This window comes from Osmerus eperlanus, chromosome 15 (assembly GCF_963692335.1).
Source record: "Osmerus eperlanus chromosome 15, fOsmEpe2.1, whole genome shotgun sequence".
Taxonomy (NCBI): domain Eukaryota; kingdom Metazoa; phylum Chordata; class Actinopteri; order Osmeriformes; family Osmeridae; genus Osmerus; species Osmerus eperlanus.
In genome coordinates, this window is record NC_085032.1 from 10536830 (window position 1) to 10550407 (window position 13578).

At 47.6% G+C, this 13578-nt stretch overlaps 1 protein-coding gene across 3 annotated transcripts in view; it reads left to right on the forward strand.

Moving 5' to 3' along the window:
* sema5a (sema domain, seven thrombospondin repeats (type 1 and type 1-like), transmembrane domain (TM) and short cytoplasmic domain, (semaphorin) 5A) overlaps nt 1-13578 on the forward strand; it is a 79485-nt gene that overhangs the window by 33875 nt on the left and 32032 nt on the right. For all 3 annotated transcript variants that reach the window (XM_062479655.1, XM_062479656.1, XM_062479657.1), the window contains exons 5-9: nt 3102-3164; nt 5148-5246; nt 7338-7551; nt 8610-8895; nt 10860-10995. In XM_062479655.1, coding sequence (XP_062335639.1) covers nt 3102-3164; nt 5148-5246; nt 7338-7551; nt 8610-8895; nt 10860-10995 — 798 coding nt within the window. The remainder of the gene's footprint in view (nt 1-3101; nt 3165-5147; nt 5247-7337; nt 7552-8609; nt 8896-10859; nt 10996-13578) is intronic.

A 13578-nucleotide genomic window follows, 5' to 3' on the forward strand; every position in this document is an offset into this window, starting at 1 on the left:
TGGGGATTTTGATTGACACGTGGGCTGTTTCCCCTTATCAGAAATGACTGGAAACAGACACAGATTTAGAAAGTGACACATAGACTTAATTTCGTGTCGAAAGCTTTCAGCGCCTTGCGCCACCAGACATCAGTGTGAATTTGAAACGTCGAAGAGCACTTCAAAAGGTAATGCCAGTTATTCAGGGCAGATGACATTGGTCTGTAGCCTAATCTGTCCCTCTGTTTCTGCAAAATCAGAGAGGGAAAAATGCCCCTGTATCGTCTTTTAAGCAAGCCTCTCACTAGACAGTGTTTTCTAACCCTCCTTATACAACATATTCCCTGTCATTTCTGTGGACAACAATGTTTTTGAATGCTCCAGTCAGCCCCCTGCCCACTCTACTCCCTCACTCTCTGTGAACCCTCTCTGTCTCTGCCTCCGTCTGCCTCCGTCTGCCTCCGTCTGCCTCCGTCTGCCTCCGTCTGCCTCCGTCTGCCTCTGTCCTTTTGCCCTCCTTGTTATTCTCTCTCTCCCCTCCGCTCTCTTCCTGCCCACACTCTCTCCGTTCCCCTCCGTCTCTCTCCTGACCACCACCACCCCCCACCCCCCTCGCGTTGGCTTGACAATAGCCCCTCAGTGGGTAAAGGCAGATACACACTAGCTTACACAATGGATCATCTCTGGGATTCCAGGAATAGTCAGACCCAGTGGAGAGAGCGTGGACACATGGAACACTCAAACTTCAAGATTCTATTCAAATCTGTCAGTGCTGTACATGAGCAGAACTTGTCAAAGGTTTTCTATGAATGTCTTTATAACCTGATCCCTGAGGAACCACCCCCACCCTTCCCCAAGGACATTTTTGGAAAATGTCAGCACATCATGGACATAACATTTAAATTTAGCACCCATTCATCCTAGAAGTACATTGAGACTGACAGTTAATGTTAAATTGGTCTTTTAATGTGTTTTAATGACACTGATGGCTTTGGAAGGCGTTGAAATGACTAAGTTAGCTTAGTATTCTGCTCCATTTGACATCCTGCTAGCTGTTAGAGACTATGGCTTTTACTGGTAAATGATGCTAGCATTTAACAGCCTACGAGATTATGAATATACACTCAATATCTTCTGCATCTGGAACAATCATTTCTCTTTCGAACAATGTTACGCATTATAGCAATAAGCTCATGCGGCTGAATGGTGGCATGATTTATCTCGCACCCTTGCAAACGCAATTCTTTGAATTGATGACATTTATAGCACTGTTCATTTCACATAATTTACAGTTGTGGCTGTACCACTGGGAGGGGGTGATATTTTCCAGGTGCTCTAACCTGGTTTGTCCCCCTGTGTGTTGAGCGAGCTCACACACACTTCTCCAGCAGGGCAGGCAGGCATGCTGAGGGGGTGGGGGGCTGGCTGTGTCTTCAGGCTGTGCTCGCAGTGACGGGTCCCGAAAATAGCCAGCTTTGCCCTGGAATGTGAACTGGCACCCTGACAGACAGAAAAATAGGGGCAGGGGTGTGTGGCGAGGGTGGGGGTGGAGGGGTCGCAATGGGAGAAAGACAGAAAGCTGATGGTGGTTGCCCACCCCTGCCATCCAACCTCTCTGTGCCAGTACAGTAGATTGCAGCCATAGGCGATACCCCCCATCTCTTCCTCTCATGCACTTATGTATGTATGTGTGTGTGCCTCTGTGACGGTTGTTTCATTGTGTGCATATGTGTGTGTGTGTGTGTGTGTGCTTGTGCCAATGTGTACAGTCTGTGTGTGTTGGTGTGTGCTTGCGTGAATGTTTGATAGCACTATTTTCTGCCCCTCCTCAGGGCCATTGAGACTGATTTAAGGAAGCCTCATAAAGCAGACTAAACAGTCTCTCTATGCCTTCTCTCAAAGGAAATGAAGGGAACTTTCTCGTGAGCGCTGAAGGGGATTTAACTTACTTTGTCTGCTGAGAAACACCATTGAGTTAGAACTTGAAATTGAATGTTGGGTTTTTCAGAGATTCAGAACGCTGTGTTCACTGCTCAGCCATTTTTAAGCTATTAGTTTAATAAGTCATTGTTGCCAAATAGAAGCCTCTTGAAATTACTCACATTTAAATAATCAAAGTTTTATATTTTTAATTTGTTGGGACAAAAACATGTACCATGGGAAGTTACAGTGAAGTAGCACATGGTAGTAGACCGTTCCATGCTGTAGACACTGAGGTTACTGTGCAGTAGCACATACACTTACAGTGGACTGTGTTCTGGAAATGAGAGAGAGAGAGGGACTCTGGCTTTGAGCCACCAACCTGGTCATGAACAACAAACTTCCATCATTGAGCTCCTCTGGAGGTGGAGTTGAAATAAACAGCGACAATTGAAGTGTACTCGGTTCTGCCGGTTCTGCTCTTTTCGGAGGACAGCTCCAGCGTTGCAGTATCTCCTAATTCTTCTCAGGCAGCAAAAATAAAAAAGCATCCCTCCCTGTCCCTCCATGTAAGCAGCTCTGTGCTCGCCTTTCATGTCTAAAGATCCTTAATTTTCCCTCATATGAATCACTTTGGAATTCAGCTCTGTGCTTGCCTCATGTCTAGAACCCTGGTTGAGGCGCTCCTTAATTGGCTTCTGTATCCAAATTTAGCTTGACTTGTAGACCAACGCATCTGTATAATCATTCAGACAGTGTCTTCACTTTGGTCCAGTTCATTTAGCTTCTATGTCAATCGATCCAACCTCAAGCGAATGAATGGGAAACATAGTAGTCAATACTACCACTGACAACTGATGTGACAAAACAGCGCTTTCTTTCTCTCTCTCGTCGCGTTTCAGTCGGTCCTCCGGCACGTTGATGTTTGCACCCCCCCTCCTTCAAGCGAAGCGTTAAAGGTTACAGTATGTGTAGGACAAACAACACTGTTAGCTGCCGTTGCTCTTTCAGTGTCTTATTGCTTGGTGCAATCTGTGAGATTGAGGGTTTCGAATCTGGCTTCCTTCTGTTTGTGACGCTGGTTTCATTGTGTGTCTAATGGTCTTCTCTCCTTCTCCTCCATCCCTCCCTTTATCTTCCCCTCTGTCTTGCTTTCCTTTTCTCTCTCGTTCTCCCTCTATCTTTCTGTCTCTCTCTGTCAGGAGGCAGAGTGGCACTGTGATGAGTTCACCAAGGGAGCCTGCTTCAGCCGGGGCAAGTCTGAGGTAGGTAAAGAGGCCTAAGAAAACAAATACCAACGTAAGACTCCCTGTACGCACAACACACTGCGTACAAAACTGTGTGCAACTCTCAACTCGCCAAACTCAAATCCCTAGATGTTATCTATACGTGATTAATGGAACAGGTAGGATTGAGGTTTCCTAAGGAATGATCCCTTGGTAAAGAAGTAGTCCTGCCTCCACCTTTGTTGTTTTCCTGCACCCCTTTCTCAACCACACAGCTGCCTTATAAAGGAACCTGACCCTTCTTTGAACTGCAAGGGCCAAGGTGGACATTTGGGCTTGTGGTTGGAGAGCATGTGTGTGTGGACCTCTCTGTTATGGTCCCCATGAAAAAGGTGGTTAGAGCTCCATAATAGGCGGGCTGGCCGATGGATGATTGTCATTGTGAATTACAGGCTGAAGCTACCTTAGTCCTGGGGAGTTGGACCAGGCAATTGGGGTGGAAACTGTTTTTGTAGGCTGTTCTCCACAGAGGATCGGCTAGTCTGATGCACGCTAAGAATAACATTAAAGCCTTCATTATTCTCTCTCTCTCTCCCTCTCTCTCACTCTTTCTATTTCTCACACACTCTCTTTCTCCCTTTCCCTCTCTCTCGCTCTCTCTCTCGTTCTTTCCCAGAAGACAAACTCTGGGTGTTTTATTACGTAGCTCAGCACACAGCAATAACACTGTTCCTTAACTTATTTCACAGAAACACTGTCCTCGGCCCTGAGCGAATTTACAAGCGATTGTGTTCTTTAATGCAGCCGTCTGCCTTTCCTACTGCCTTTAATTTATTTCCCAATGGAAAAGAAACGAGGGGCTAAATTGGCATGACTAGACTGGATTGGTTCTTCTCTTCGGTTAAAATGTGCTAGCCATGCATAACATCAACCACACATTACTGTGCGATTCCGGAATATTTGTCCGGAATATTTGTCAGGAAGTTTCCATAAACTGTGTCAACATTGACGAAAGGACACATTAAATCTGCCTTTATTTACTGACTAAATAAACATGACGCTGAGCTGACTTACACTCACACCACCAGACACGAGGACAAATGCTCACATGGAACAGCCACACACACACTCACAAACTGTGCTTAGCACAGGGAAATGAATCGTTTTACGAGTTAACCTCCATCTTGATAGGGGGAAATAAAACTGGCCCCCTGACGGGGCCCAGCAACACCCCTAAATCAGCCTGGCCGTGAGACAAGAGAAAGACGGAGAAGAAGGAAGGCGAGAGAGAAGGTTGAAGAGAGAGAGAGAAAGAGGACTGAAGCACCTCAAGTGGCCCAGACAAAGGCTGATTTAATGGGCCCTAAATCTCAATGAGGGCCCCTCACCAGTACAAGTGCTGGATCACAGTCTGAAGAGAACTTATGAGAGCTTTACGACCCCAGCCAGTCCAAAAACCAAACACGGCACTCAGACACGACAACTAAACAGCTTCTATTTCTGATGGAGAACATCTACCGTCTGCCGATAATAGTGTTTGGAAACACACAGAAATCTTGTTGTTCCACTGCTGGGATCGTTCAATCAATTTGGCACGTTTATTTGTTTCTTTTTTTATTTTATTTTACAAATCGATTTGTCGAGGGTCCTGGATGTGAGTAGCCGTGGTAACAACTAACAACCAAGGCCACAGCAGTGTTGATGTTCCCCTCTCTGTTTCTGTCCCTGCATGTGTTCCTCCAAGATGTGACAGCTCTAACATTACCACCAGTATTGGCACTATCAGTAGCTCTGATTTCCATCTCCTTGTCAAGCTTCCCTGCTGGGGACAGGTGCTGTTAGATAGCTGAATGGAGATAAATGCCAGTTTTCTAACTATTATCCTTCTAACTATTATCCTTCTATCTCTATCTCTTTGTCTGTCTCTCACACACGCTCAACATACCTCTTTCTTTTTCTCTCTTTCTCTTTCTTTCTTTATTCTGCCTGTCACGCTCGCTCTTTCTTGTTCTGTGTAAACAGGAGGAGTGCCAGAACTACATTCGCGTGCTCCTGGTGAACGGAAACAGGCTGTTCACCTGCGGCACCAATGCCTTCACACCGATCTGCACCAACCGCACGGTGAGAACCCACAACACTCACACTCATTCCCTTGCACTCACACTCACACACCCACACTTACACTTGCTGACACGCTGATGGACTCACCAAAGGACTGAGTCAGAACACCGAACACTGAGCTCAGTAGCTCAGCAAGTCTGCCCCTCCGCCCCACCCCCATACTCCCCCATGGCCCTGTTCTGCAGACATAAGCTGAGGGAGGATTATTCCTGGTGTGTGTTTGTGTTGCCGGGTGTGGGGGGGTGGGTTCTGCAGAGCCAGCTTGTGATGCCGGTGAGCTCACCTTTGTAGCGATATTTGTTTTTCTCAAAAGGCACGGAATTCAAAGGTCACTACCTCATAAGAACTGTTTATCTCCGCGGAAATACATATAGTTTAAATGTCAAGACATTATTATGGGGAGTGCTTCATCAGTCTTGTCACATTTACGCTGTGGCGGGGTGGGGGTTGGGGGTTAATCTGAAATTTTCCCTCCCTGTAACAACAGTCCACACTGGGGTGTGTCGCTCCCTGTCAGCAGAGATGTATGAGCTAATAACAAGAGGAATGGCCCTTTAATTACCTAGCCACTATCCCAACAGGCAGGTGCTTCGAATAGACTACATCATTTGAGGGCTTTCTAATTAAAGTCTTGAATGCAGTTTAAAGTTTTGTCCTATGACTGCATAAGGTTCCATGTCCATTGCGTTAATGATGATGATGAGGATGATGATGATGGTAATGACAATAGAGAGAATGAAGAAGATGATGATGATGACAATGTTCAGCCTTTCTGGTCCGTCTGTCCTTGATAGCGCGGGTTACGTCTGAAAAAACAAGAACAAGGTTGGCCAATCCGCCCAGGTGCACAGCGGCCATCCCGGCTCACCAGCGGCCACGCTGGCCTCTGAGACGCGTCTTCCTGTCAGGTGGCTATCAGGGGTCTCAGATCCAGACACAGCTGCTGTGCTGCCCACAGAGAGACGCTTTCACACCCTGAACTTAGTATGCTGCACGCTCATCCTGGCCTGTCTAGTCCCTCTCCTCTCCAGCTTCTCATAATGGAACCCGAATGATCCTAAACACAGACGCCTCGGAACCGCAGAATGACTTCTGTCAATACCGTCCTTTCATCCCGGGCCAGACAGAGACAAGGCCGCGCTGTTGGGTTCTGAACGGAGCGGAGGTAGCTCCACCGAACGGAACCATTGATCCACTTCGACCCGTTGTGAAGAACTCTGGGCTTCGGTAGCCAGTTTCTCAGTGTACTCATTCAATACACCAGACGGATGCGTGCCTTTAGGAGAAGAGGGTTGCTTAGGAAACCTCGAATAAGGATCCGAATGGAAACGATTAATTTATAATGGGGTTGATCAAACTAGGAAGTAGAGAGGCATTCTCACATTCATTAACCTGGAAACTGCTTCAGAGTGTATTGAGAAGGATTCTGACTGTGAGGCCACTCATGACTGAGTCTTGACAGTGTTATGGTGTAAAGGTTAATGATGAGTTCAAATCGATACTCTTCAAATATGGTGCCGGATCTGCTTCAAGATTTTAATTGAGAGAAAAAACTTTTGTATGTTCTCAAAATATAATGTATTCCCAAATTTTCTGCTCATACTTCATGAGTTATAATTACATTTTGGCCCGAATATACGCATTACAGTTCTGGAACATATTCCCAACTGTCTTAGTTTATGTCGCGTGTTGTTGTTTTTTTGTCATCGGGAACAAGTGTACAGTCTGTCTGCCAAGTAGTCCGGCTGTAAAGTATTTATAAAAGCAGCGAGCTGCATTTGGACCCTCTTCTGAGGGACCCAGGCTTAGCGTCAAGCCTCCAATGAAAACAGAGAAGCCCAGCACTCTGATGTGGGTTGATAATGGTTTAGCCAGGGGAACAGATGGACTGGAGTCCACTACAGCGGTTCTATTGGAAGTGCTTGAGTTGTGTGTGTGTGTGTGTGTATGTGGTGTGCATGTGTGTGTGCGTACATGGATATGTGAGATCTGTATATGTATTGTTCTCCCTCCCTGATTTCGTCCTTCCATCCCATCTCTCCTTATCCTTAACCCACCTTCTTCCTTCCCTCCGCCCCTCCCTTCCTCCAGCTCACAAACCTGACAGAGATTCACGACCAGATCAGTGGCATGGCTCGCTGTCCCTACAACCCGCTCCACAACTCCACGGCGCTCATCACCTCCAGCGGCGAGCTGTACGCCGCCACTGCCATGGACTTCTCAGGGCGCGACCCCGCCATCTACCGCAGTCTGGGAGGGCTGCCGCCCCTACGCACCGCCCAGTACAACTCCAAATGGCTCAACGGTGGGCGTGGATTTCTATGTTGGGGAGGGACAATGGAGTACAGGGGTCATGGGAGTTTTTGGGGAAGACAAAGTTTTGGTTTGTCTGCTTTATGTTGAAAGAAATGAGAAGCCTGCCAAACTGTGTATACGGTCTGTCTATGTGACAGTGGTTATAAATTAGCGAAGGTTTGTGAAAAAGGGTAAAGAAAAGAAAAGAATGACTGTCCAAGCTGTCTCCAAGTGATGTTTCAATTATCCTGTGTACAGTTAAGTCAGGTTAAAAATAGCAAATAGTTTCCTCACTTTCAGACCTCAGTCCCATTTCAAAAAGTACCTGGAAGATGCGTGCTTATTGAATGTCAAGCTTTAATCGTTCAGACTCCAGGAGCAGGTCACTCACTATCTTGTCACTGACAGGTTTGATCTGATTCTGATCAAAAAATGGAAAACATAAATGAAAAGTCACCACATACTCATACTGCCCCACCTCTGAGAAAAGGTTTAATAACTAATTTTATGGCAAATTGATTTTTTTCCCTCCTCTCCTCCTGTGAAGTTGTACAAAAGAGCAGAGGGGTGAGAGAATGGGGAGAAAAAAAAAACTTTAATTTAAAAGTGAATTAAATCCCTGTCAGAGAAAATAGACGTGCACAGTTTAAGTCCTATCATGTCATACATAAAAATGAACACTTTCACGGTGACGACCCTGTGCTGTTCCTAGCTTAAGATGAGGGGAGTTTCATTGCCGTAGGCCCGTTTGGCACAAAGCCATTAATATAAATGGCACCAGTTATTAATACTGGTCACCTGCTGGTGCCCCTAACACTCACCCCCATGGGCTCCAAGTCAATCAGTCATTGCTCATTGTCTTATCCCCCCCCTCCATCCTCTCTCCCCCTTGGTCTTTCTTTCCTCCCTCTCTTTTTCACTCTCTCTCTCCCTCCCTCTGTCTCTCTCTTCGCCTCTAACCTCCCCTCTCTTTCAATCACTTTCTCCACATATCTCTCCCTACATATCCCTCCTTCCCCTTCCTTCCTCCCTCCCTTCCCCTCCTCCCTATATCTTTCCCCGTCGCAGAGCCCAACTTTGTGTCATCCTATGACATCGGCAACTTCACCTACTTCTTCTTCCGAGAGAACGCCGTGGAGCACGACTGCGGCAGGACGGTGTTCTCTCGCGCCGGCCGCGTCTGCAAGAATGACATCGGGGGGCGCTTCCTGCTGGAGGACACGTGGACCACCTTCATGAAGGCCCGGCTCAACTGCTCCAGGCCCGGGGAGATCCCCTTCAACTACAACGAGCTGCAGGGGACCTTCTATCTGCCCGAGCTGGAGCTGCTCTACGGGATCTTCACCACCAACGTGTGAGTGGCAGACGCATGCTCCGTACTGGACACACACACACACACACACACACATGCTCTGTACTGGACACACACACACACACATGCTCCGTACTGGACACACACACACACACACACACACACATGCTCTGTACTGGACACACACACACACGCATGCTCCGTACTGGACACACACACACACACACACACATGCTCTGTACTGGACACACACACACACGCATGCTCCGTACTGGACACACACACACACACACACACATGCTCTGTACTGGACACACACACACACACATGCTCTGTACTGGACACACACACACACACATGCTCTGTACTGGACACACACACACACGCATGCTCCGTACTGGACACACACACACACACACACACATGCTCTGTACTGGACACACACACACATGCTCTGTACTGGACACACACACACACACATGCTCCGTACTGGACACACACACACACACACACACACACACATGCTCTGTACTGGACACACACACACACGCATGCTCCGTACTGGACACACACACACACACACACACACACATGCTCTGTACTGGACACACACACACACACATGCTCTGTACTGGACACACACACACACACATGCTCTGTACTGGACACACACACACACACATGCTCTGTACTGGACACACACACACACACACACACACATGCTCTGTACTGGATACACACACACACACATGCTCTGTACTGGACACACACACACACACACATGCTCTGTACTGGACACACACACACACACACATGCTCTGTACTGGACACACACACACACACATGCTCTGTACTGGGGACACACACACACACACATGCCCTGTACTGGGGACACACACACACACACACACACATGCTCCGTACTGGACACACACACACACACACATGCTCCGTACTGGACACACACACACACACACACATGCTCCGTACTGGACACACACACACACACACACATGCTCTGTACTGGACACACACACACACACACATGCTCCGTACTGGACACACACACACACACACACACATGCTCCGTACTGGACACACACACACACACACACACACATGCTCTGTACTGGACACACACACACACACACATGCTCCGTACTGGACACACACACACACACATGCTCTGTACTGGACACACACACATGCTCTGTACTGGACACACACACACACACACACATGCTCCGTACTGGACACACACACACACACTTGCTCTGTACTGGACACACACACACACACACATGCTCCGTACTGGACACACACACACACACATGCTCTGTACTGGACACACACACACACACACATGCTCTGTACTGGACACACACACACAGTACAAGTACAAATACACAAATGCATGCATACAAGCAAATATATACACAAACAGCATATGGACTTGCATGCACACATATATACTGTATATATACTGTGCACACAAACACACGAAGTTCACTCTCACACGCTGTAGTCTAAAATGTATTATTCTTTAACAAACACCATTTTAAGCCCACATGCACAAGAAATGCCCACAAAAAAAAAAAACATTGTCAGTGGTTCTACATTGTTGTTAATATATTGGAACACAAGTGCCCTCAGGCTGTCCGGTTGTAACAAGGAGAAGCATTACATGACCATTCCCACTAGTTAAGCTTCAACCTCAAGCGTTTCAAATCAATCCTCTCATCTGTTCTTTTGTTCTCTGCGTAGAGGAGAAACATCTTTGATCAAGCCAAATACAGATGATAGTCAAGAAGGATGAGCTTTGTGATTGCAGCCCAGTTCTAGATGTATAACACTTTTACCACTATCATTCATAGTGCAATGTCTGTGTGTATCAAAATATGATACAGATATATTTGTTCTTGTTTGGTGTTTCTACTATAATGTACAGTACGCTCCTCCACTCAGTTTGGTTCATGTTATCTCTCTCTCTTTATTTCACCTTCCAGGAACAGCATTGCTGCCTCAGCTGTCTGTGCCTTTAACCTCAGTGCCGTCACGCAGGTGTTCAGCGGCCCCTTCAAGTACCAGGAGAACTCCCGCTCCGCCTGGCTGCCCTACCCCAACCCCAACCCTGACTTCCAGGTAATAGCCCTACCCCAACCCTGACTTCCAGGTAATAGCCCTACCCCAACCTTGACTTCCAGGTAATAGCCCTACCCCAACCCTGACGTCCAGGTAATAGCCCTACCCCAACCCTGACAGTGTGACCATGTCAATTGAAAGTAATCCAAAGGTGACAACATTTGCAGACGGACAATGGGTTTTATATAGGCATTGTTACCCAGTGTTTTCTATGACAGATGTTACCTGATGTGACTCTCCTGGCCAGTTACCTCAGGCTGTAATGACCTGGAGGATTTATAGCTGCTGTTTTCCTCCGGACTAGCCTAAAGTAAACATGCAAGGTTAGGTTTTATCACCTCAACACAAAACAGTGTGTGTGTGTGTCTGCAAATGTGTACGGTTGTGTGTGTGTGCTTACATGCATGAATGAGCCGCTGAGCAGATTCCCAGCACACTGTCTCCTCTCATTAAACCTCCCTGTCCCTCCGCCACCTCTCAGACGGATTCATAATGACCTCTCGTTATTAAGCCCGGCGACGGGGCATTGAACAGTGGTACAATCAGGCCCTTCGAGGGAAACGCCAGCACATTCCTTGGGACTGTTCCTGGTCCTAATAAAGCACTAAGGTCCTCTTAGTGTCACTTAATCTTTCGCTCTCCTCTCCTCTAAGGGCTAACACCCCTTAGCCAGCCAACACAGGGGGGTGCGGGGTGGGGGTGGTTAGTGGGGTGGAAGGGGGACGGGGGCTCGGAAGAGGGCCCCACAGGAATGCTTCATGACTGAGAGCACCGGCAGTCATCGGTGGGCAGCTTAGAAGATAGCAGGCTTGGCAGGTTAATCCACAATACGGCGCGACTGGGATTTCATACCCTGCGAGGTCGAGTTGCAGAACAGATGAAATACACAGACACCTTTAGACACACACACCTTTACACACACACACACACCTTTACACACACACGTTCCTCATGACAGGGTCTCTGCTGTTATTACACTACGAGCCTCGGGTGGAGTGGAGTCAGCTTTCTACACTCCATATCACACACACACACATTGACTCACAACAACACAAGCAACAACCAAACAATCAACCAAAATCAGCATTTTCTCAACACTTAGTTTCCTAGAGAGAGAGAGAGAGAGAGAGAGAGAGAGAGAGAGAGAGAGAGAGAGAGAGAGACGGAGACAGAGACAGAGACAGAGACAGAGACAGAGACAGAGACAGAGACAGAGACAGAGACAGAGACAGAGACAGAGACAGAGACAGAGACAGAGACAGAGACAGAGACAGAGACAGAGACAGAGACAGAGACAGAGACAGAGACAGAGACAGAGACAGAGACAGAGACAGAGACAGAGACAGAGACAGAGACAGAGACAGAGACAGAGACAGAGACAGAGACAGAGACAGAGACAGAGACAGAGACAGAGACAGAGACAGAGACAGAGACAGAGACAGAGACAGAGACAGAGACAGAGACAGAGACAGAGACAGAGAGAGAGAGAGAGAGAGAGAGAGAGAGAGAGAGAGAGAGAGAGAGAGAGAGAGAGAGAGAGAGAGGAGAGAGAGAGAGAGAGAGAGAGAGAGAGAGAGAGAGAGAGAGAGAGAGAGTGAGAGTAAGACATGAAATAAGATGACTAAAAGCCCAATTCCCTCTCAGTGGCAAGATTGGACCGCAGTCGGCAGGTTTCTGAGAGGGGATCAACATGGCCCGCCAGCCCGTCTCCCCAGCTCCTCTCCTGGGGAGTCACACGGAGCGGCCACTCCTCACCGCTGGAGCGGATCACACTTTATCTAGGTCGCAGTGACATCTTCATCAAGCATTTGTCAATGTTGGAGGATTAGATTTATGAGCCGGGGATTTATGGCGCCGCTGCATTGATGCAAAATGGCTCGCTCGTACGGCCAGCTCTTCACACCTATAGGAGCGCGCACACACACTCGCATACACACACACGCGCACGTGCTGTGTCTCTCATTCTATTTTTGCTCTCTCACACACGCATACGCACGTGCTGTGTCTCTCATTCTATTTTAGCCTTCTCGCTCTCTCTCTCTCTCTCTCTCTCTCTCACGAACATGTGTCTCTGCCCTTCCACTCTGTGCCCAAGGAATCATAACTCACACTCTCTGGTCCATTGATCGAGTGCTTAATTCTATATCTGTCTGGAGAACCCCCCCCCCCCCTCTGATTTCTTAAACCCTATGGATCGATCTAGCCGGGTTTGTTCAGGAAATGAATCACAGCCGCGTATTAGCGGCTAATACCACCTGTATTGGAGGGATGTGTCCTCAAGCAGGTTTCCTGTTGTTCTCTTTAAAACAGTCACGCATGCATCATGTGACCGCCCCTGAAGTCACAGTGCAGACACAAACATGACGACACCAACACGTCATCACTATCTTCCAGTTCAAGTTTTCTGTAGGTTTTCTGTGTCGAGAAGACATATGTTGCAAGTGTTCAGTATTCAATGTTGAGTGAATGTTTGCCTGCTACAGTATAGTACGCCATGTTGCTGAGAGAGACAGCAGAGTGTCTATAGGCCCCTTGCCAAATGATTGCTCTGTCCCTCACCTTCACTCCTCAGAGGAAATCACA